General features: G+C 52.0%; 1 protein-coding gene across 3 annotated transcripts; it reads left to right on the top strand.

Annotated features, from left to right (window-relative positions):
* Positions 1 to 1,057: 1,057 nt before the first annotated feature.
* On the top strand, positions 1,058 to 18,759 carry ERN2 (endoplasmic reticulum to nucleus signaling 2). Of its 3 annotated transcripts, XM_080980161.1 has the most exons (23): positions 1,061 to 1,328; positions 3,086 to 3,203; positions 3,357 to 3,390; positions 4,421 to 4,493; positions 4,639 to 4,711; positions 5,857 to 5,979; positions 6,207 to 6,308; positions 7,772 to 8,033; positions 8,202 to 8,280; positions 8,378 to 8,528; positions 9,113 to 9,234; positions 9,444 to 9,617; positions 10,669 to 10,927; positions 11,105 to 11,198; positions 11,914 to 12,103; positions 13,566 to 13,665; positions 13,939 to 14,138; positions 14,360 to 14,507; positions 14,908 to 15,035; positions 15,169 to 15,292; positions 15,449 to 15,516; positions 16,680 to 17,753; positions 18,450 to 18,759. In XM_080980161.1, the coding sequence occupies exons 1-22, from the start codon at positions 1,236 to 1,238 to the stop codon at positions 16,854 to 16,856; spliced, it is 2,892 nt and encodes a 963-aa protein (XP_080836287.1). In that variant the 5' UTR covers positions 1,061 to 1,235; the 3' UTR covers positions 16,857 to 17,753; positions 18,450 to 18,759. The 3 variants fall into 3 exon arrangements, with proteins under 3 accessions (XP_080836289.1, XP_080836287.1, XP_080836288.1); XM_080980162.1 differs by lacking the exon at positions 1,061 to 1,328 and having other exon boundaries at positions 3,081 to 3,203; positions 4,390 to 4,493; XM_080980163.1 differs by lacking the exons at positions 15,169 to 15,292; positions 18,450 to 18,759 and having other exon boundaries at positions 1,058 to 1,328; positions 16,680 to 16,807.
* The last annotated feature ends 1,780 nt before the right edge of the window (positions 18,760 to 20,539 follow it).

Here is a 20,539-nt window from a genome sequence, read left to right as displayed (position 1 = left end):
GGGAAGCCAGCTAGCAGGACCAGAGCACAAGAACACTCCTGTGATTTCCAGCAACTGGTATTCGAGTAGATCCAAAGCAATAGCCACCATGGCTGGTAGCCATCGATAGCCCTCTCCTCCACAAATTTGTCCAATTTTATTTTGAAGACCTCCAAGTTGGTGGACATCATTCGCTGCCTCCTGTGGGAGCAAGATCCATAATTTTAACTCTGCACTGTGTGAAGGAGTACTTGGCATCCCTGTTGAGTGGATAAAAAGCTACTCTGTGTTGGGCACAAAGGTGGGAAGTTTAATATTACATCTTGGAGCTGCTGGACTGGTCTTGGGCAGCTGTTCATGCAACTGAGGAGTGAAGGCCAAACAGACAGGTTCCTGGTTGGCCTTGTACAGTCCTTCCAATGTGTTTCCTTCTCCGCCTGCGCAGTTTTTTGTCCAGCACTTCCTGCTAGTGAGATCTGTGGGCAGATTGTGGTTTCAAGGCTGTATCTGAAAAGGTGTGTGAGAGCAGCACTGCCATCTCATAACCCAGCTCTCCTTACTTTCACTGGGAGGGGGATCTGGAGTTCAAAATGCCATTTGAGGAGGGGTTCTGGAATTGGGGAAAAGGGCTGTTCTTTTTTCCAAACTCAAAAACTCAAACACAGGACTTCCAAACTCAAAAAAGGAAGGGCTCTTTGCACATGCTCACTCTGCGCTTTGTATATGCTCGGTTGTTGCCTTTGCTTCCTTCTGCTCTCTTCATTAGTGCCAGCAGCCTTCCTTACCACCCTGCCCAGCATGTCCCACTTCCTGGTTCTGGCTGGGTCTGAGCAATAGAAAGCCCTGACCCTCAGAAATGGGAATCTCTCTCTCTCATACACACATGCACGTGTGTTTGCAAAAGCAACCATCCTCATAAAGAATTGAAATCCTCTGTGTGCCTCTGGGCCCGTGCAGAGTGCCTATTCTACTGGCGGGGGGCGGGGGGGGTGCTTGGGAAGGGGAAATCAGCGAGCCCCGTCCTCCTGGCTTTTGGTCCCGGCAGGGCAGGGCAGGGACCCGGATCTGGGGCGGAGGCGTGTGCCAGGTGGGGCAGCAGCGCCCGGGAAGGCGGTAGCGTGGCAGGTCCGGCTCCTCCCTGCGCGGAACCTGCCGGAATGGAGCCGGGGCGTCGGGCTTGCGGGGGTCTCGGCTGTAGTCGCGGCCCCTGGAACAAATGAGGAGGAGGATGCCCGGAACCCGCGGCAAGAGCAGTCATGCGCCACTCTCCGGAGCAACAGCCCCGACGGGGCACCCGCGGACCGCGTCTGCTCCTCCTCCTCCTCCTCCTCGGCGCCCTGCTAGCCCAGGTAAGGCTGTCGCCTCCTAAGATGTAATGCCCACCAGCCCCAGCCGAGCCCAACTGCAGGAGTGGAGCGGATCCTAAGCCCAGGGCTGGTGGGAGATGCTGTCGGGATGCCCAAGGCTTCCCCCCTGTAGGGCGTTGGGACAGACCCCCCTCTCCCCGCCGTGGGCTGACTCTGCCAGCTTGGAAGCCCGCGGAGCAATCCACCCCCCCCAAAAAAAAATAACACCATTCAGCGCTCTCCTGAGTCCCGGAGCCCTTGAAGACAAGAGGAGATGGCTTTCTTTCCTGCTCCCCTAAGTCTTCTTTTCCTGAAGCAGAGCATGATGCCGGCCCCGCCAAGGCGCTAGTCCTTCGCGAGGACAAAAAGAAAAGGGGGGCGTGGAAATGGGGGCGCTTTCAGACAGCAGGGTGGGGGGCTGAGGAGAAGGCTGGCTTTCTCCTCCTGGTCCCGAGGAGGAGGAGGAGGAGCAGGAGGAGAAGGAAGACTCTCACTCTCCCCTCCACCGCCGTGTTTGCTAAGGTGTTTGCCCAAAGGGTGCGCCCGGCTGGAGTTGGCGGGCGGGCGCAGCAGGTGAGCTGGCACAAGGCCGGCTGTTGCCCTCCAGGAATGCGCCCGAATGTGGCAGGTCCCCTGCTGCAGGGGTTTCTCTGGCAGACCCGGAAGCGGAGTCGTGGGGTGGGCGAATGTCACACACACAAACCACTTCGAGCGTTATTGTTCCTTTCCCCGAGAAAGCGTGGGAACTCGTTTCTTCAGGTATCTTGGGAGTAAGCCTTCTGGATCAGCCCATGGCGCACCTAGTCCAGCCTCTTGTTCTCACAGGGGCCAATCAAATGCCCCAATGGGAAACCCCTAAGCAGGAGCCCAGCACAAGGGGCCTCTCCCCTCCTGTGCTTTCCAGCAGCTGAAGCATTGCTGCCTCTGACCAAGGAGGCTGAGAATAGCCACTCTGGCTACTAGCCATTGATAGCCCTCCATGGATTTCTCCAATCCTCTTTAAAGCCATCTATGCCATTCTCTTTTAAAGCCCATCTGCAGGAGCAGGTTCCATGGCTTAACTGTGCTCCATGCCTCTCTGAGTGGCATAGGAGCGCTTCAGAAATATGGGGTGGATGTGATCACTGGGTGCCATCCGATGCTCCCCACAGGGTCCCCTTTCCTCCCCACTCCCCGTTTTGGCTGGCAAAACTAGGTCCTCTCTTTTACCTGGGAAGGCTCTGCTGCCAGGGTTGGAGGCTGCAGGCAGGACCACCAAGACACTCAAATCAAGTTTCGAGAAGACCATTGGTCCATCTAGTTCAGGACTGCCTACACTGACTGGCAGCAGCAGCAGGTCTCGGGGAGAGACTTTCCCCAGCCCTTCCTGCAGATGCCGTGAGGGAGCTGAACCTGGGAGATTCTGCATGCCAAGCACATGTTCTGCTCCTGAGCACAGGCCCTTTGCTTGAGCTGCCTTAGACTGAGTCGTAGAATCACAGAAGAGCTGGAAGGGACCCAAAGGGTCATCTGGTCCAGTCTACCACCATGCACCAAGTCAGCCACCTAGTTGGCTCTGCAGTGCTGTCTGGTGCCTGTTGAGATGGGGCTGCTGAGTTCTACTAGGGTAACCCTGATAGTAAGGAAGAGGTGGAAGCTGGCAGCACAGGACCACCCTCTGGAGCGACTGTGCAGAAGAAGGCAGGAAAAGGACCTTGCTGTGACTCTGTGTTCCAAACTCACCCCGCTTCATCTCTTCCTGGCCTGCCCCCACCCCCCAGTGTCTTGCTGGCAGCACACCCACTGTTGCAGAAACGCTGCTCTTCGTATCAACCCTTGACGGGAACCTCCACGCAGTGAGCAGAAAGACAGGAGATGTCAAGTGGACCCTGAAGGATGGTGAGTAGCAGCAGAAACCCATGGATGCTGGGTTGGAGTTTGGCACTGGCTAGATGCCTCTCACCTTGCAGGGCTGGGCATAATAATAATAATAATAATAATAATAATAATAATAATAATCTGAGTAAGCACCCCTCCACTTTCTCCTTCCAGATCCACCACTGCAGGTGCCGGATTACGTGGCAGAGTGAGTGTAGCCTCTTGCAGGAAAAGAGCTGGGGTGCTTTCCCCTTGGTAGGAACAGCTGTCTTCCCAATCCGCAGCCTGACTCCCAAGGGCTTCAGCAAGCCAGCCAGATGGGTTCCCAGTTTTGTCTAGAGGTGACAGCCAAAAGCGTCCTCTTTACATGCCCTAAGAGTAACCCAGATGTAGTTTGTTTGTACATCCCACCTACCTGGCCCCTTTCCAAGATGCAGATGTTGTAGGACAAGAATAAGGAACCCTTTTCAGTCCAAAAGCCATTTTCATTTTGGGGCAACCCTCTGGCAGATGCTCTTCTGTGGTGGGCAGAGCCATAGGCAAGAGTTGGCATGGCAAGAAATGCAGATTTCACCTCTGGGCACCAGGTTAGTTGCTACACACTCACACCATTCTATCTTCCATCCAGGCAAGGGAAAGGCATTATCAGGGTTCAAGTCTGGTAAGGAAGAGTGGGAAGCAGGGCTGGTGGGGATGTGGCCTTGGGATAGGAGGTGTGGCCTGGGGAGAGTGGAATGGAGAGGCTTGGGAGGCCACATTTGGTCCCTGGGCATGAGGTTCCCCACCCCTGGTGTCAGAGGCAGAAGAAAGAGACAGAGAGGTGGGGTAAAAGGTTTGGAAATGGTACTTAAACCATCAGGGAAAATAAGAGAGCAGTTACTGCTCCAGGGGTCCAGACAACAGCTGTGAGAATCAGCTCTGTGAAATCTGCACAAATGTTGGGATTTTTAAAATGAATGAATGAATGGAAAAGCATGAATTTTGAGCTTTTCCCGATGCCAAATTCTGCTCTGGGTACCAAGTTCAGGCTGGGGTGCTGGCAGAGGGCTCTGGGATGCATTGCCTGCTGGCTGGTGGTATGTGAATCGGTGGAGGGGTGTGTGTGGATCCCCTGAGTTGTAATTCTGAGCGTAGCAAAGTAGCCACTTGCCCAGAGGGGCAGGGAGCACTTTTGCCCAGAGGAAGAGGAGCAGCAGCAACTGAGCAGCTGTTGTCTTTCGCCTGTGTTCCTGGCTCAGGCCAGCATTTCTTCCAGACCCAAATGATGGCAGCTTGTATGTCCTGGGAGGCAAGAACAAGGAAGGCCTTATGGTGAGTGGCCTGGGAGCAGTAGAGGGAGGCTGGGTGGCTCTAGGGGAGGCAGGCTGGCTCTCTAGCACAGGAGGGCCCCCTCAAAGTAAGGGGAGGTGGCCCTGGGCTGCATTTTTTACTTTTAGCCCATCTGTCTCTGCTACAGAAGCTGCCTTTCACCATCCCTGAGCTGGTCCAGTCTTCTCCTTGCCGAAGCTCCGATGGGATTCTCTACACAGGTATAAGCTGGTGGGATGTGTGGGGCAGCTGTGAGTCAGGGAATGATGATGATGATGATAACTACTAAAAATTCTGTACTACTTAATATATAAGATATATCTGTAAGTGGTGTGCAGAGAACTAAAGCAACAACAGTCAACTTACGCAACAATTAGGATCCTAGTTAGTTTCTGGATGGCCGAGCAAGTATGTGAAGCAGAGGGTATTGTGGAGCCTGTTTGCATTTTGAATCAGAGTGCCTCTGAGTACGTGTGGAGTTCCTTTCCCTCACCAATGAAGGACTGTAGGAAGTCATCAGAACAATCATCCTAGAGGTTTTATTTACAATGAAGTGGTGTACACAGTTTTATCAAATAAATTCCAGTGGGGGGGGGATTACCTGGGGGGGTGGAGCTGAGAGACAAGGGGGTGGCAGACAGATGCACTTTTCACACTTTGAAAAGCTGGCATCACTGGATCAAACTCATCAGGTTTTCTTGAATTATAATTAAACAAATCTGTTTTAACTGGATTTTGAATCAATGTGCCATTAATGGTTCCTGTTTTGAATTTTATTGTGTTGTTATCTTCCTTGGTGGGTCATGCAAACCACTATTCTGAATAATGTTTTTTATACTGCAGCGTAGGAGGCATAGGGGATGAGTTTAGGGAACCAAGGGGGCAGTAGCCCAGAAAAATTCAGGAACCACTGAAATAAACAAATAGATTTCTTAAGTGAGAAGGAGATTTGATCCCCAGCCCTTCTCAGTTTAGAAATAAGGCATGTGCTTGTGTGGACCACTGTGCACATTCAGATATAATGAGGTGGATTATGCCGATAGTGCCACCCTCCCATTTATGGGATGGCTGGTCCCTGCTCCTGCCAACCTAGCAGTTCGAAAGCATGTCAAAGTGCAAGTAGATAAATAGGTACCACTCCGGTGGGAAGGTAAACGGCATTTCTGTGCGCTGCTCTGGTTCGCCAGAAGCGGCTTAGTCATGCTGGCCACATGACCCAGAAGCTGTATGCCGGCTCCCTTGGCCAGTAAAGCAAGATGAGCGCCAAAACTCCAGAGTCGGCCACGACTGGACTTAATGGTCAGGGGTCCCTTTACCTGCAATGGGTACCAAGCAAAAATCCCTCTCCCCACTGCAATTTCCCCAGGGAAAAAAGAGGACACGTGGTTTGTTGTGGATCCAGCATCTGGGAAGAAGCAAACCACACTGTCTACCGAGGCTTGGGATGGTCTGTGCCCCCAAACTCCACTGCTCTACATTGGACGCACTCGTAAGTCTGGGTTCCCTTTTTGGCTTGTAAACGTAATAGTTTATTGCAGGAGGGAGCAGGAACTCTCTTCTTGGCTCCTGAGCAGAATCCCACAGGAAGCAGATATCCACACCATTTGCCCAATGCTGGTGCGGTCAAGAACATGCAGCCCTTGAATGTGCCTTGCTCCTGGAAGTGGGTGGGATGTGGCAGGCTCTGTGACCACACCAGGTATTTTCCGCCTGCAGAGTACATCATCACCATGTATGACACCAAGTCCCGCCACCTGCGCTGGAACGCCACCTACCTCGAGTACTCTGTCCCATTTCAGGACCAGAACAATGACTACGGTGGGTAACTGGAAAGGCAAAAGAGAAGGGCCTTGGCTGGGCAGGTGATGTGGGTCCATCCATGGGCGTAGCCAGGATTGTTAGGGGAGTAGCCAAAGTTCTTGAGCTTCTTTTAGAATATCACCCCTTCCCCCCAAGTTTTTGAGCTTTTTTGGGGAAACCATGAGTAAATACAGTCATACCTTGGGTGACAGATGCTTCAGGTTGTATTTTTTTGGTTGCGGACCACCAAAACACGGAAGTACTGGAATGGGTTACTTCCGGGTTTCGGCAGTCGCACATGCGCAGAAGTGCTAAATCGCATTTTGCGCAGAAGTGCCGAATCACAACCCGTGCATGCGCAGATGTGCCGCTGCAGGTTGCAGACACTGCGGGTTGCAAATGTGCATCCCGCATGGATTACGTTCATAACCCAAGCGTCCACTGTATACCCCAAAAAGAGGACATTGCAGGTGGCAGGCTTTCATTGGAGGGAGGGAGGCTTCTGCTGGGGGAGGCAGAACCTCAGCTAACTGACTAATTTCTATGCTTTTCAAGAATTTTTGTGGATCTAGGGGGTGCAGCTCCCCCCCCATAACTTCCCCACACACTCCACCCCACCCTCAACTTTCTTTTGCAGCTGGGTTTGCAAAGAGAAGGTTGGCATTGCTTCAAGTGCCCCACAAGTGACCCTCCTCAACCCCCTCTTTTTATCCTGCACCCCCAAGCATTTCCACCACCACAGCACCAATGGGGCACAGCTCACACGCCCTCCACCATCCTAAGAAAACCCATTAACCCCGTTTTTATTTGATTTTATTGTTTGGTAGATTTACAAAAAGAGAAAGACACACGAGTACATAAATTTTTTTAAGGGGTGAGATTAGATGCGGATGCACAAAGCATTTAATAATAAAAAAAAAATCAAGACTCCTTGCATTCTGCTCCCCCTTTCTTCCCACCCAGGGTGAGCCTGCCCTCTGCCTGCCCCTCTGAGCTGGGGCATCATGCTGGGCTAGGCCTCAGTGACAGCAACCTCTCCTCCTCCTCCTTGCCTGATCTCCAGCAACCGCTAGAAGCTGCCCAAGGGAAGAGGCTGGCAGCAGCAGCCATGGAGAGGCAGTGGGATGCTTCCTCACAGCTGCCACGGCCATCGCTAAGGGCAAGCTCTGGTTCATCCTCCTCCCAGAGCTCAGTGGCAGCATTGCTGGGAGGAGGGAAAAAGGGATATTCTTGGATCAAATCAGAAGCTGGGATTGCTTTCATAATTCCAGGGCTGTCCCTGGAAAGTCAGGACACTTGGAGGGTATGCAACATAGAGTCTTGTGGCCCATTAAAGACAACCTTTTCTTCTTACATCATAAATGTGCACGGACTGCAGACCATTTTACCAGATGCACCAGGAACTACCCCTCTGGAAAGCGAGATAACATTGTTCAGGGAAGCCACTTACTGGTTTTCCTTAACCTTCACCCTCTGCCCAGAAATGGCCCACTTTGCCTCTAGCGGAGACGGCCTGCTGGTGACGGTTGGCAAGGAGAGTGGGCAGGTGCTGTGGATGCAGGACTACGGCTCCCCTGTGGTTGGCATGTACACCTGGCGCCAGGACAGCTTGCAACGGATGCCCTACCTCAACGTTGCCGTGGAGAGTCTGCGCTACCTTGTCCTGCGCTCCCAAGACACTCATTTCTTCATCCACTGGAACTACCAATCCACCAAGGACTTCACCGCCAAGACTCGGCTGCTGTGGGTATTGGGGGGTGGGGTGTCCTGTGGCAGTGAGTTCCGCAGGCTTAATCCACAGCAAGCGCGAGACTGCTCAGGTTGTGCTGGCAGTTCTCTGCTAGAATGTTGAGCTTTGCCCTACGGTGTGACTGATGTGCACCCTCTCCACCCCACTCCCCAATTTTCTAGGCCAACACTGTACGTGGGCAAGTACGCTGCAGGTTTCTACGCCTTGATGTCCTTGGTGCACAAGGGCACAGCTCTTGTTGTGAGTGCCCCCTTCACCCCTTGGGTGGCCCTGGGCAGGTGGAGGAGGAGGAGCAGAGTGCTCACAGAACTTTTTTGTGTGTCCCCGCCTGCTACAGCCTCAGGGGCTGACACTGGCCCGCAGCAGTGGCCCCACCACGGAAGACGTGACAATCCAGAAGACTGGCGAGTGCGAGATCACGCCCAGCACGAGCGTCAAGTACCCACAGGGCAGCATCACCATCCCCCACAGCCAGTGGCTGCTGATCGGTGGGTCGCCTTCCTCCCTAAGCAGACAGACAGATAGACAGATAGACACACACACACCCCATTATGAAGCTTTGGCCCCCTTTTTAAAATTTTGCTCTGCATACAAAAGAAATGGGGAAGGGATGATACCTCCCACTTTGGGAACCACTGCTATGGCTCCAGGATGCCCCCTCAAGCAGCAGCAACGTGACTCCATTGGGCAAGCATTGCAGATTGGCTTGCCGATCAGAAGGTTGGCGGTTCAAATCCACACAACGGGGTGAGCTCCCATTGCTCTGTCCCAGCTCCTGCCAACCTAGCAGTTCGAAAGCACGCCAGTGCAAGTAGATAAATAGGCACCACTGTGGCGGGAAGGTAAACAGTGTTTCTATGTGCTCTGGTTTCTGTCATGGTGTCCCATTGCGCCAGAAGCGGTTTAGTCATTCTGGCCACATGACCCGGAAAGCTGTCTGCGGCCTGAAAGTGAGATGAGCGCCGTAACCCCATAGTCACCTTTGACCGGACGTAATGATCCAGGGGTCCCTTACATTTTTACCTTTACCTGCAGAACCACAAATAAAGCAGAATCTTTTATTTCCCCGCAGGGCACCACGAGTTGCCACCTGTGGTCCACACCACCATGCTGAGAGCTTTCCCCCAGACTCTGAGGAGGAGCCCAGAGGTCATCCTGTCCCACAGCTCCTCTCCCAGGACCCTCTTTGACGATGTGAGCGGAGCAAGGATGGGGTGTGTGTGAGAGTGCTAAAGCTGCTTCTGTGATAGAGAATGGAGTGTGTGTGCTTGGACAGGGCGGGGGTCTGAATGGCGAGAGAGGACGCTCCAGAAGGCAGACTTGCCAAGGGTGTCTGTGTGCCTAATATGTAGATACAGGGGTATGTTTTGCTTATCATTATTTATGGCATTTGCCTGTTTCAGTTCCTGGCCTCACATAGCCAGAGGGCACATACTGAGGATGGCTGGCACAGCACAGACCCCCGCTTGGAGATGGAGCAGACAGAGATTTACCCTGGGTTCAGCCGCTTGGAGCTGGCAACGGCTGGCGTGGCTGCTGTGTTCCTGGGCGGGGGGCTCTTCTTCCTCCTCCTCTGGGTGAGTGGGCTTTGGTCTTTTTCCCCTTTAGGAAGTACTGTCCCCCCCCCCCACACACACACAGCAGTGAGTCCTGGCTCTCTAGTCCCGCCTGGCCACCCACTTTTCTGCCCTGAGATCAGCCCTCGACTTCAAAGAAGAACGTGCTTCTTTGTTAAACTATGGAACTCACTCCTGCAGGAAGTGGCGATGGCCACCGACTTGGGTGGCTTTAAAGGAGGATGAGACAAATCCATAGTCCTGAGGGCTATCTCTCGGTGGCTACTAGGCATGAGGGCTATGCTGTACCTCCATGGTCAGAGGCAGTAATGGCTCTGAATACCAGTTGCAGGAGGGGGAAAGAGTGCTCTTGTCCTTGAATCCTGTTTGTGGGTTTCCCGCAGGCATCTTGGTGGCCCCTGTGAGAACAGGACACTGGTCTAGATGGGCCATTGGCCTGATGCAACAGAGCTCTTATTATGTTCTGATATTAACCTGCCACCTGCGCCATGATGGGAAGAGAACCTGCTGTCTGCACAGCAATGAGGACTAGAAACTTTGGAATGCTAAATCCTGCCTCAGAGGTCAAATCCCAATACCTGTGTTTTCTGTGGCAGGATCCAGGCAGCCCAGGATCCAGGTAGCCCTCCCACTCCCATACTAGGGAAGGGGCTAAAGACATGGGTGGTGTGTTTCATTCCTGAAGGAGCGTCTCCACCCCCATTGTTCTGCCCAGACGCTGAGGTCCAGTGCCAAGGGCCTTCTGGCGGTTCCCTCACTGTAAGAAGCAAAGCTACAGAGAATCAGGCAGAGGACCTTCTCGGTAGTGGCGCCCGCCCTGTGGAATGCCCTCCCATCAGGTGTCAAAGAGATAAACAACTACCTAACATTTAGAAGACATCTGAAGGCAGCCCTGTTCAGGGAAGTTTTTAATGTGTGACATTTGGATGTATTTTTAATCTTTGTTGGAAACCGCTCAGAGTGGCTGGGGAAACCCAGCCAGATGGGCGGGGTACAAATAAATTATTATTATTATTATTATTATTATTATTCATTCTTACCTCCCACCCAGCAAATGCAACAGCAACAGAACCGAGAGCAGCAGCGTCAGCAGCTGTTGCACCAGCAGCTGGAGGAGAAGTTGCAGCTCCTGCAGCAGGAGCAAGGGATGGGGCGGCCCCCTGCCAGTCACAGCTCTGGGGAGCATCCCCCCACAGCCTCCAGGGATTCACCAGGAATAACTCCAGACCAGAGTTTGGGCCCTTCTTCTTCTTCTGAATGGATGGATGGGGAGATGAGCCAGAGCCTTCTTGTCAGAAGCAGCAGCCCAGGTTGGTGCGGTCAAAGTCCTGGTGCAGCCAAGGTTTTCATTTTGCTTTGCGGGGGGGGGGGTACTGAGCTCCCTCAGCCAGGTGGGATTCAGGCAACACCTGGCATTCTGAGCCTGGAGTGGCCTCTGCCTGCCCTTCTGAGCATCAGCCGCTCTCCCTCTCCCTCTCTCCTCGCAGCGGGTGCTGACCTAGAAACCATCCAGGTGGGGAAGATCTCCTTCAATCCCAAAGATGTCCTGGGCCGTGGGGCAGGGGGCACCTTTGTCTTCAGGTAAGAGGTGCCTGGGTGAACCCGGAACAGAAGGATCTGCCTTCTCCTGGAAGGTCCGCAACTCAGTGGCAGAGAAGACATGCAGAAGGAACTTGGTTTAGTCCCCAACAGCTCCAGGTAGGGCTGGGAGACAATCCTTTCTGAAACCCTAGAGAGCTGCTGCCAGTCAGTGTTAACAATACTGGGCTATGTAGAGCAATAGCCTGACTATTTATAAGCTTCCTATGTCCAGAGCCAGAGCGTTGGTCCATCTAGCTCAGCATTGTCTACACGGACTGGCAGCAGCTCTCCAGGATTTCAGACAGGATTGTCTCCCAGCCCTACCTGGGGATTGAACCCAGGGACTTTCTGCATGCAATGCAGGTGCTGGCCATTTCCCTACGGTTTCCTTTTGCTCTGTGACTGATCTCCAAGCAGAGAGCGAGCAAGAGCTCAGCAGTGCATCTCTGAAGGTGTTGCCTTCTAGGACAGTTGGCAGATTTATTGAGAGAGAGCTTTGGCAGGAGAGGAGGAGGGTGGTCCAACCTGCAAGCGCAGACCAATGTCCAAGAAGGCTTCCTCCCAAGGCACCTGGAGCCCAGGGAGATATCCAGAGAGGGAGCTGTCCTTGCACCTGGGAGTTTCCAGCCCTGGGGTCCAGGTGCAACTGACTGGGTGCAGCTGAGCCAACCTGGCTGGCTGAGCCATGGACCGCTTCTTTCCTCTCCCTTGCCAGGGGTCACTTTGATGGGCGCCAAGTGGCAGTGAAGCGCCTGCTTCCCGAGTGCATCCACCTGGCGGATCGGGAGGTGCAGCTGCTGCGTGAGTCGGACGAACACCCCAACGTGGTGCGCTACTTCTGCACAGAGATGGACAGGCAGTTCCACTACATCGCCATCGAGCTGTGCTCTGCCACGCTGCAGGAGGTGAGCTGCGGGGAGGAAGAGGGGTGTGGGGAGGAGAGGGCTATCAATGACTCCTAGCCAGGATGGCTACACTCTGCCTCAGCACTCGGAGGCAGCCGTGCTTCTCAATACCAATTGCTGGGCACATGCGGGGGTCCCTGGCTGTCCTTTCCATCTGGGCATCTTTGCCACACATGGCCTGGATGATGATGAAGATGGTGATGGTGATGGTGATGACAACAACAACAACAACAACAACAACAACAACAACAACAACAACAACTTATTACTTATGCTCCACCCACCCATCTGGCCGGGCCTCCCCAGCCACTCTGGGTTGCTCCCAACAGAACATTAAAAACACAATAAAACATCAAACATAAAAACTTCCCTAAACGGGGCTGGCCTTCAGATGTCTTCTAAAAGTCAGATAGTTGTTTATTTGCTTGACATCTGATGGGAGGGCGTTCCACAGGGAGGGTGCCACTACTGAGAAGGCCCTCTGCCTGGTTCCCTGTGGCATCACTTCTCGCAGTGAGGGAACTACTAGAAGGCCCTTGGAGCTGGACCTCAGTTTCCGGGCTGAATGATGGGGGTGGAGATGCTCCTTCAGGTATACTGGACTGAGGCCATTTAGGGCTTTCAAGGTCAGCTCGGAAACATACTGCGAGCCAATACGTCTTTTAGGACTGGTGTCATATGGTCTTGGTGGCCACTCCCAGTCACCAGTCTAGCTGGATTCTGGATTAGTTGTAGTTTCTGGGTCACCTTCAAAGGTAGCTCCACTACAGAAACAGCAGGGTGATGGGAACTTCATCTCCGTTCATCCTCTGGAGTAATGAGAACTGAGGTGCTGCCACTGCCCAAGGCCAGTTGGATGGGCTCCTTCTGTTCTCTTTTTGTGGTGGTATCTTGGGGGACTTAACCACACACACACAGGTGTCATCTTGCACTGATTGGATAGCTCAGTTGGTAAAGCATGAGATTCTTTATCTCAGGGCTGTGGGTTTGAGCTCCACGTTGGGCAAAAAGATTCCTTTTTGCTAACATTACAAAGGAAAACCCTGCTTTCTGGCCATATTAGAAACAGTATATTTTTTGACTTGTATCCCTACCAACAAAAATATTTGGGATGGGGCAGGGGAGCAGAAGTTAAAAGTGGTGTCCCTTTTAAAAGCCCGAGTCTGTATACTGAAAAGTAAACTTTGATGAAACCGTGAGTACAGTACATGGCTTGCTTTGCTTTTTCAAGTTCTCTGGTTGCAATTTGAGTCCCTCCAAAATGTTATTTGTTTGGTTTGTAAGGAATGGGTTCATCTCTGTGCTCTGAGTTGGGCAGTGTCTTTAAGGTTATCTTTCTGAGACTAAGTTTAATCACATATTTATGATTCACACAGGGCCCACTGGCCAGGTGGTGGCAGAACCTCCCTCCTTGGCTCCCCAGCAAAGTCATTCTGCCCCGTCTTTCTTTCCCCCCTCTTAGTATGTGGAGAGCCCCACTTTCAACCGGCAAAATCTGGATCCCGTCTCGCTGCTGCATCAAACCATGTCTGGGTTGGCTCATTTGCACTCCCTCAACATAGGTAAGGGCAAGCCCTCCTACCCGCACACCTGAAGACAGATGGTGGTGTTCCTAGGTGACCCATCAAAGGGCACAGGAACCTAGAAAGTTGCCTGGTCCACCTAACTCAGTATTGTCAACACTGACTGGCAGCAGCAGTAGCTCTCCAGGATTTCCGGCAGGAGTCTCTCCCAAACCTACTTAGAGAGGCTGTTGGGGATTGAACCTGGGGCTGTACCCAGAGGGCCAGCTGCCTCCCCACTCCATTCGATCAACACTCTGTTTGTCTTCTCAGTCCACCGCGACCTGAAGCCCTGCAACATCCTGATCTCAGCCCCAAACAGCCACGGGAAGATCCGCGCCATCATCTCCGACTTCGGCCTGTGCAAGAAGCTGCAGAGGGGGCGGCGCAGTTTCAGCCTCCGCTCTGGCATTCCGGGCACCGAGGGGTGGATTGCGCCCGAGGTGCTGAGGGAGGACCCAAAAGAGAACCCCGTGAGTAGCGTCCACTTGCCCAGGCTCCTGTGTTTACGATGCAGGCAGGGCGAAGCAGCTCGTGCGGATCACGAGGTTCTCTGCTGCGGAGGTTGGGGGTGCCACAGGCCTGCTGGAGACCTAACCTGGCCTGGGATGGGTGGTGGTGGGGAAGCAAAGGGTCTGGCTTTGGGAGCAAAGAAAGAGGCAGTTTCCCACAGGACTCCTTTTGTCTCCGGCAGACGAGTGCAGTAGACATCTTCTCGGCAGGCTGCATATTTTATTATGTCGTGTCCAGTGGGCAGCATCCCTTTGGAGACGGCTTTCACCGCCAGGCAAACATCCTCACCGGGGCCTACCAGCTGGCACATCTCCAACAGGAGACACATGGTAAGGAGCACCACCCACTATCTTATGTGGGGCAGGTGGGCAGGGGGGCACGTCTGCTAACAGAGAGAAGCATCCCTGACTCCTCCTCCTTTGTGCATGGAGAGAGTTTGACCTACCCTCTGCCCTGCAGGCTTCATTTGCAGCCAAGCTCACCTGGAGGACAGGTGATAATGGATCTAGCTATCAGGGTGAAGCTACAGACCGTGATGTCCCTGATCCAAACCTTGCCTCTGCTCTGCAGACTCAGCAGCTGGCTTTAAGCAAGTCGCTCTCAATCTCAGCCCCACCCATCTGCAAAGCGTTGATAATGTCCGGGATACCTTGCATGGGTATTGTAAGCTTAACCAGGAATGTATGGGAAGGGCCCAGCTCACTTTCTGCCTGCCCCCTTCCACCCCAGACAATGTCATCGGCCGGGAATTGATAGAAGCCATGATCAGCAGTGACCCTCGTTTGCGTCCGTCGGCCATGCAGGTCCTCCTGCACCCCTTCTTCTGGAGCCACGAGAAGCAGCTGCAGTTCTTTCAGGTGAGCGTCCTAGAAGGTGGGCTGGGGGGGGTACAAGCCAGGAAGAAATCCAACAGGTGCAGCACCCTCCCAGTGCTGGATTCACCGTGCTTGCAAAGCTCAGGGGGCTTTTAGCAAACTCCTCTGCATCTAGGATGTCAGCGACCGCATTGAAAAGGAGCCGGTGGATGGGCCCGTTGTCCGTGCACTAGAGGCCAGAGGGCAAGTGGTGGTGAGAGACAACTGGCGGACGCATATCTCCATCCCCCTGCAGACAGGTACAGGCTCTGCTTCTAGGGTTCCTCCCGCCCGCCCCCCCCCCCCGTTCTGACCCACAGGGGGCAGGAGAAAGTCTCCACCCACCGCGCAGAACATCAAATTCCCCTGGAAAAGCAGCTGCGAAGGTGCTCACCTGTGTCATTTCCCTCCTGCAGACCTCAGGAAGTTCCGTACGTACAAAGGCAACTCAGTGCGTGATCTCCTGAGGGCCATGAGGAATAAGGTACCTTTGTGTTTTCCCCCATTACCCAGGTGTGTCCCTGCCCTAGAGCGGTGGTTGCTGGTGGGGCAGAAAGCAAGGAGGCCAACAGGAGGTGGAACTAGAAGCTGTGCAAAGGATATGCCTGTGCAAACATACAGCCAGCCTACTGCCTCCTTTCCACGGTGGTTCTGTCCGATGCGCCATGGGTGGCCCTTGACTTCCTTTCTTGGGCTGGGTGTTCATCAGTATGCGGATGATACCCAGCCCTACCTCTCTTTCAAATCGGAACCAGTGAAGGTCCTGTGTGAGTGTCTGGAGGTGGTTGGAGGATGAATGGCGGCTAACAGATTGAGGTTGAATCCAGAAGTACTGTTTTTGGGGGACAGGAGGCAGGTGGGTGTGGAGGACTCCCTGGTCCTGAATGGGGTAACTGTGCCCCTGAAGGACCAGGTGCGCAGCCTGGGAGTCATTCTGGACTCACAGTTGTCCATGGAGACACAGGTCAATTCTGTGTCCAGGGCAGCTGTTTATCAGCTCCATCTGGTATGCAGGCTGAGACCCTACCTGCCCAGAGTGGTGCATGCTCTGGTTATCTCTCGCTTGGACTACTGCAATGCGCTCTATGTGGGGCTACCTTTGAAGGTGACCCGGAAACTACAACTAATCCAGAATGCGGCAGCTAGACTGATGACTGGGAGCAGCTGCAGAGACCATATAACACCGGACTTGAAAGATCTACAAGGGCTCCCAGTACGTTTCTGAGCACAATTCAAAGTGTTGGTGCTGACCTTTAAAGCCAGCCTAAACGGCCTTGGTCCAGTATACCTGAAGGAGCGTCTCCACCTCCATCGTTCTGCTCGGACACTGAGGTCCAGTGCTGAGGGCCTTCTGGTGGTTCCCTCGCTGCGAGAAGCAAAGCTACAGGGAACCAGGCAGAGGGCCTTCTCGGTAGTGGCACCTGCCCTGTGGAACGACCTCCCACCAGATGTCAAAGAGAAAAATAACTACCAAACTTTTAGAAGACATCTGAAGGCAGCCCTGTTTAGGGAAGCTTTTAATGTATAATAGGTTGTTGTATTTTAGTGTTTTGTTGGAAGCCGCCCAGAGTGGGCAGGGTATAAATAATAAATTATTATTATTATTATTATTATTATTATTATTATTATTATTATTATTCCCTACAGAAACACCATTACCACGAACTGCCCATCAGCGTCCAGGAAACCCTGGGGGCCATCCCGCGCGGGTTTGTCCAGTACTTCACGTCCCGCTTCCCTTGCCTCTTGCTGCACACATACCAGGCCATGCGCATCTGTGCCACAGAGAGGCCGTTGCAAGCGTATTACCCCCCTCCGTCATGATGGGACCACGCAGGGACATGCAGGCGGCAATTGGCAGGAAACTGATCTCCTTGGAGGATGGAAGAACTGGCTGTGGGGCCCAGGCTGCCCTGTTACGGAGGGGTGATTTCCTCCATTGGTGAGCGGCAGCATCAGCGTACACCAGCATGCTCTCTGGACCATTTGCAGGAGGACCCAGTTCAGCAAAGCCGCTCCAGGATTCCACCATCATTGTGTTTTCGGCAAAGCAAATTTCCTGTAGAGCAGAAAGCACCTTTCGGTAGAAGAACAGTATACAGAGGTGTTCCTTCTCAATCAGACCACTGGGCCGTTTAGCTCATTATCATCTAGTGACAGGCAGTCACTCTTTGGGGTTTCTTAGCCCTGCCTGGAGATGCCACTGATAGAGCATTTTGCAGGGCTTCATGCAAGAGAGGATTACTTTATCTTCAAGCAGAGACAGCATAGGTATCAAGGGGAAGTCCCTGTCTCTGCAGTCTGAAACTCCCTCTAAGCTGCCACTGCAGCAAGGGGGCTTTCTGGAGCAGGTTTCATGCCAGGTTTATCGGGGAGGGGTGCCCACCCTCTCCTACAAAGGCCCATTGGTAGGAGAGGGTGGGCATCTCCTCATCTGTCATGGATGCTTTAGCTGAGATTGCTGCATTGCAGGGGGTTGGACTAGATGACCCTTGGGTCCCTTTCCAACTCTAAGATTCTATGATTTCTCCCAGGTAAAATTCAAAAGGGCATTGTTGGCAGATAGGGTCATGTATCACCCTGGAAAAGCAGGGGAGGTACCTGAGAGGTAATGGCTGAGATTAAGCCCTGCAATAGTATTTCCTGGGTAGGTGAGAAAAAAATTGTTCCTGGTAGCTGTATTTCAACTGGGGTGGGCCGGGGGGTTGGATCTTGGAACAGGTTCTCTCTTTTTTTAAAAAAATATTTATTAGGGTTTAAAATAAAAATAGATATAATAAACAATATAACATATGTCTTAACATAATTTCACATTTTCTTTGGACTTCCTCACATCTCCCGCTCCCACTTTCATCATTATAACATTTTGCCAGCAATTTATCATCTTGTTTACATTCTTATATCCCATCTGTGTATTTATAATCTTGTAATTCTCAAAAAAATTTATATTTTCTCAATCTCACTTATTATCTTATCTTAAATCATCTAATTTAGTGGTGCTCAGTTGTTTATGATCTAGCATCCTGCTTAACATTCCCTCAAATTACAATATTTTTGTAAATAAGTCTTAAATTTCTTCCAATCCTCCTCCATCTTCTCCTCTCCCAGGTCACGGATTCTGCCGGTCATCTCGGCCAATTCCATATAGTCTATCAGTTGCATCTGCCATTCTTCCAGTGTGGGTAGATCTTGAGCTTTCCAGTGCTTTGCAAGAAGTATCCTCGCTGCTGTTGTTGCGTACATAAAAAATGTCCAGTCCTTCTTTACCACCCCTTGGCCGACATTACCCAAAAGAAAGGCCTCTGGTTTCTTTGTGAAGGTATACTTAAATACCTTTTTCAATTCATTATAAATCATTTCCCAGAACGCCTTCACTTTAGGGCAGGTCCACCAGAGGTGGAAGAATGCTTGGAACAGGTTCTCTGTGCCCTCCAGTTCTCCCTGTAGGAGATCCTTCAGCTCATGGGGGTCCATTACCTGACAAAGGCTGGTGGTGTCAACATGGCTCTGTCAATCTGGCTACTTCCCTCTGACCACTCACATCAGCCACTTGTTAAATTGCTGAGCATACCTGTTCTTGCAACTTGGGTGGCGTTTTATCCTAGCAAGTGACAATTGCTGCAATTTGTAGGTACGCTGGTAGGATGTCTTGCTGGCTCATAATTTGCCTCTGAGTGTTTTTGTAATGCAATGTTTTTAAATAAAAGATTTTTTGTAAAAGAAACAACAGTATATATTTAAATGTAAAAGCAAAGGAGGCTAGAGTGTTGTGTGTCCCCACCCCCGAGACAGGGGCTTTCTCAGACATTTTGCTTACAGAATCACCTCAATGGCTCAATGTGCAGCGTTTTGGGTTACTGCTATTAACTGGATTTCTTACCAACCCTTCGCCATAAGATACCAGGGTAGCTTAGAACAAAATAAACAATCAGTGCTAAAATCATTTTTTAAAGTTGCAATGGAAATAACAGGGCAGGTCCTATAAACATGCATCTCTGTCACTCAGGCTAAGCTGGTGGTCCTTCAGATGCTGTTGGATTCCAGTCCTGATTATCCCTGGCCTTTGGATGAGTCAGGACAGAAAAAGTACTTCTTCATGCAGTATCTAGTTAAACCAGAGGCTTTCAACCTTTTGGGTCCACGGCTCCCTTGAGCAACTACATTCTTTCTGCAGCACCGCTGTGGGGCTCAGGAGCCCAGTCATGTCACCCCTTGCCTGCAGTCAGCAGCCTCTCACCCTCCCTTATGCAGTGTTCCCCTCGCCGCCTCTCTTCTCCTTGGGAGTCCTCTGGGCAGCCCCAGCTGCTGCCCCTGGTCTACGAGGTGCCTCTTCACACTGCTCTGCAGGGGCCTGGGAAGCACCCCCTGGCCAGCCCCAGCAGCATCATTAACCCGGGGAGCTTGTAGTCATGCAAGCCTTTGGGAGGCAGAAATGCAAGAGGGCATGGGGGGGGGGGAGAGGAAAGAGGGACAGAGGCCAGTGTTGCCCACAGCACCCCTGAACATCGTTCAGATGTCAAGGAAATAAACAACTATCTGACTTTTAGAAAACATCTGAAGGCAGCCCTGTTTAGGGAAGGTTTTAAGGACTGATGTTTTTCTTATGTTTTTAGATATGTTGTAAGCTGCCCAGAGTGGCGGGGTATAAATCTTCTTCCTCTTCTTCTTGGCACCCCAGGATACCACAGCACACTGGTTAAAAACCAACTGAGTTAAACTCTGGAACTCACTGCCACAACGGCAGTGATGGCCACCAATTTGGGTGGCTTTAAAGGAGGATTGGACTGATTCATGGAGGATGAGGCTATCAATGGCTGTTAGCCATGATGGCTATGCTCTGCCTTCACACTCAGAGACAGCAGTGCTTCTGAATACCAGTTGCTGGAAACCCCTGGAGGGGAGAAAGCTCTTGATCAGGAATCCTGTTTCTAGGTTTCCTATTGGAGCATTCCCCAGGATGCTGGAGGTCTTTGGCCTGATCCAGCAAGCTATTCTTATGTTTTTATTGGCTGCTGTGGCTGATGGGAGTCTCACAACAGATCTGAAGGGCGCCTGCCCCTGACCTAAGCAACTGTAACCAAAACAATGGCTTATTATTCTCTTAGTGTTCACGCCTAACTCCATTCCCATTGTTTTTCAAATAAATAATATTGGAGTATAAACAATTATAACCAAATTGTAAATTCTCCCTGGTATTCGGATAGCCCAACATTCTTCACGCTCAAGGCGGCTTACAAAGTTCTCCCTCTCCCCATGTTACCTTCAGAACCACCTTGTTGGGTAGGTTAGGCTAAGAGACAGGTCTCAAGACACCAAGTGAGCTTCATGGCAGAGTGGGGATGTGAACCTAGGTCTCCCGGGTCCTAGTCCACTACACATCTTTATAGGCAACCCTACCCATGTCCACCCAGAAGTCCCATTATTAAATTTGGCTTACTCAGAAGTAAGTGGGGTTATTTATTTTGTGTATAAACCTATTTTAAAACTGCCTATATAAAAATATATAA

The sequence above is a fragment of the Podarcis pityusensis genome, assembly GCF_964106645.2.
Source record: "Podarcis pityusensis genome assembly, chromosome: 14".
Classification (NCBI taxonomy): domain Eukaryota; kingdom Metazoa; phylum Chordata; class Lepidosauria; order Squamata; family Lacertidae; genus Podarcis; species Podarcis pityusensis.
Note: the sequence above shows the minus strand (reverse complement) of the source record. Positions and strands in the feature narration are given on the sequence as shown.

What these genes read in the sequence shown, in the direction of transcription:
- ERN2 (XM_080980161.1), top strand. Translation starts at nt 1,236, where the DNA reads ATGCGCCACTCTCCGGAGCAACAGCCCCGACGGGGCACCCGCGGACCG. An exon ending in CAAGTGGACCCTGAAGGATG is followed by an intron (nt 3,204 to 3,356) that starts GTGAGTAGCAGC and finishes TTCTCCTTCCAG; the next exon opens with ATCCACCACTGCAGGTGCCG. An exon ending in GTGCCGGATTACGTGGCAGA is followed by an intron (nt 3,391 to 4,420) that starts GTGAGTGTAGCC and finishes TTCCTGGCTCAG; the next exon opens with GCCAGCATTTCTTCCAGACC.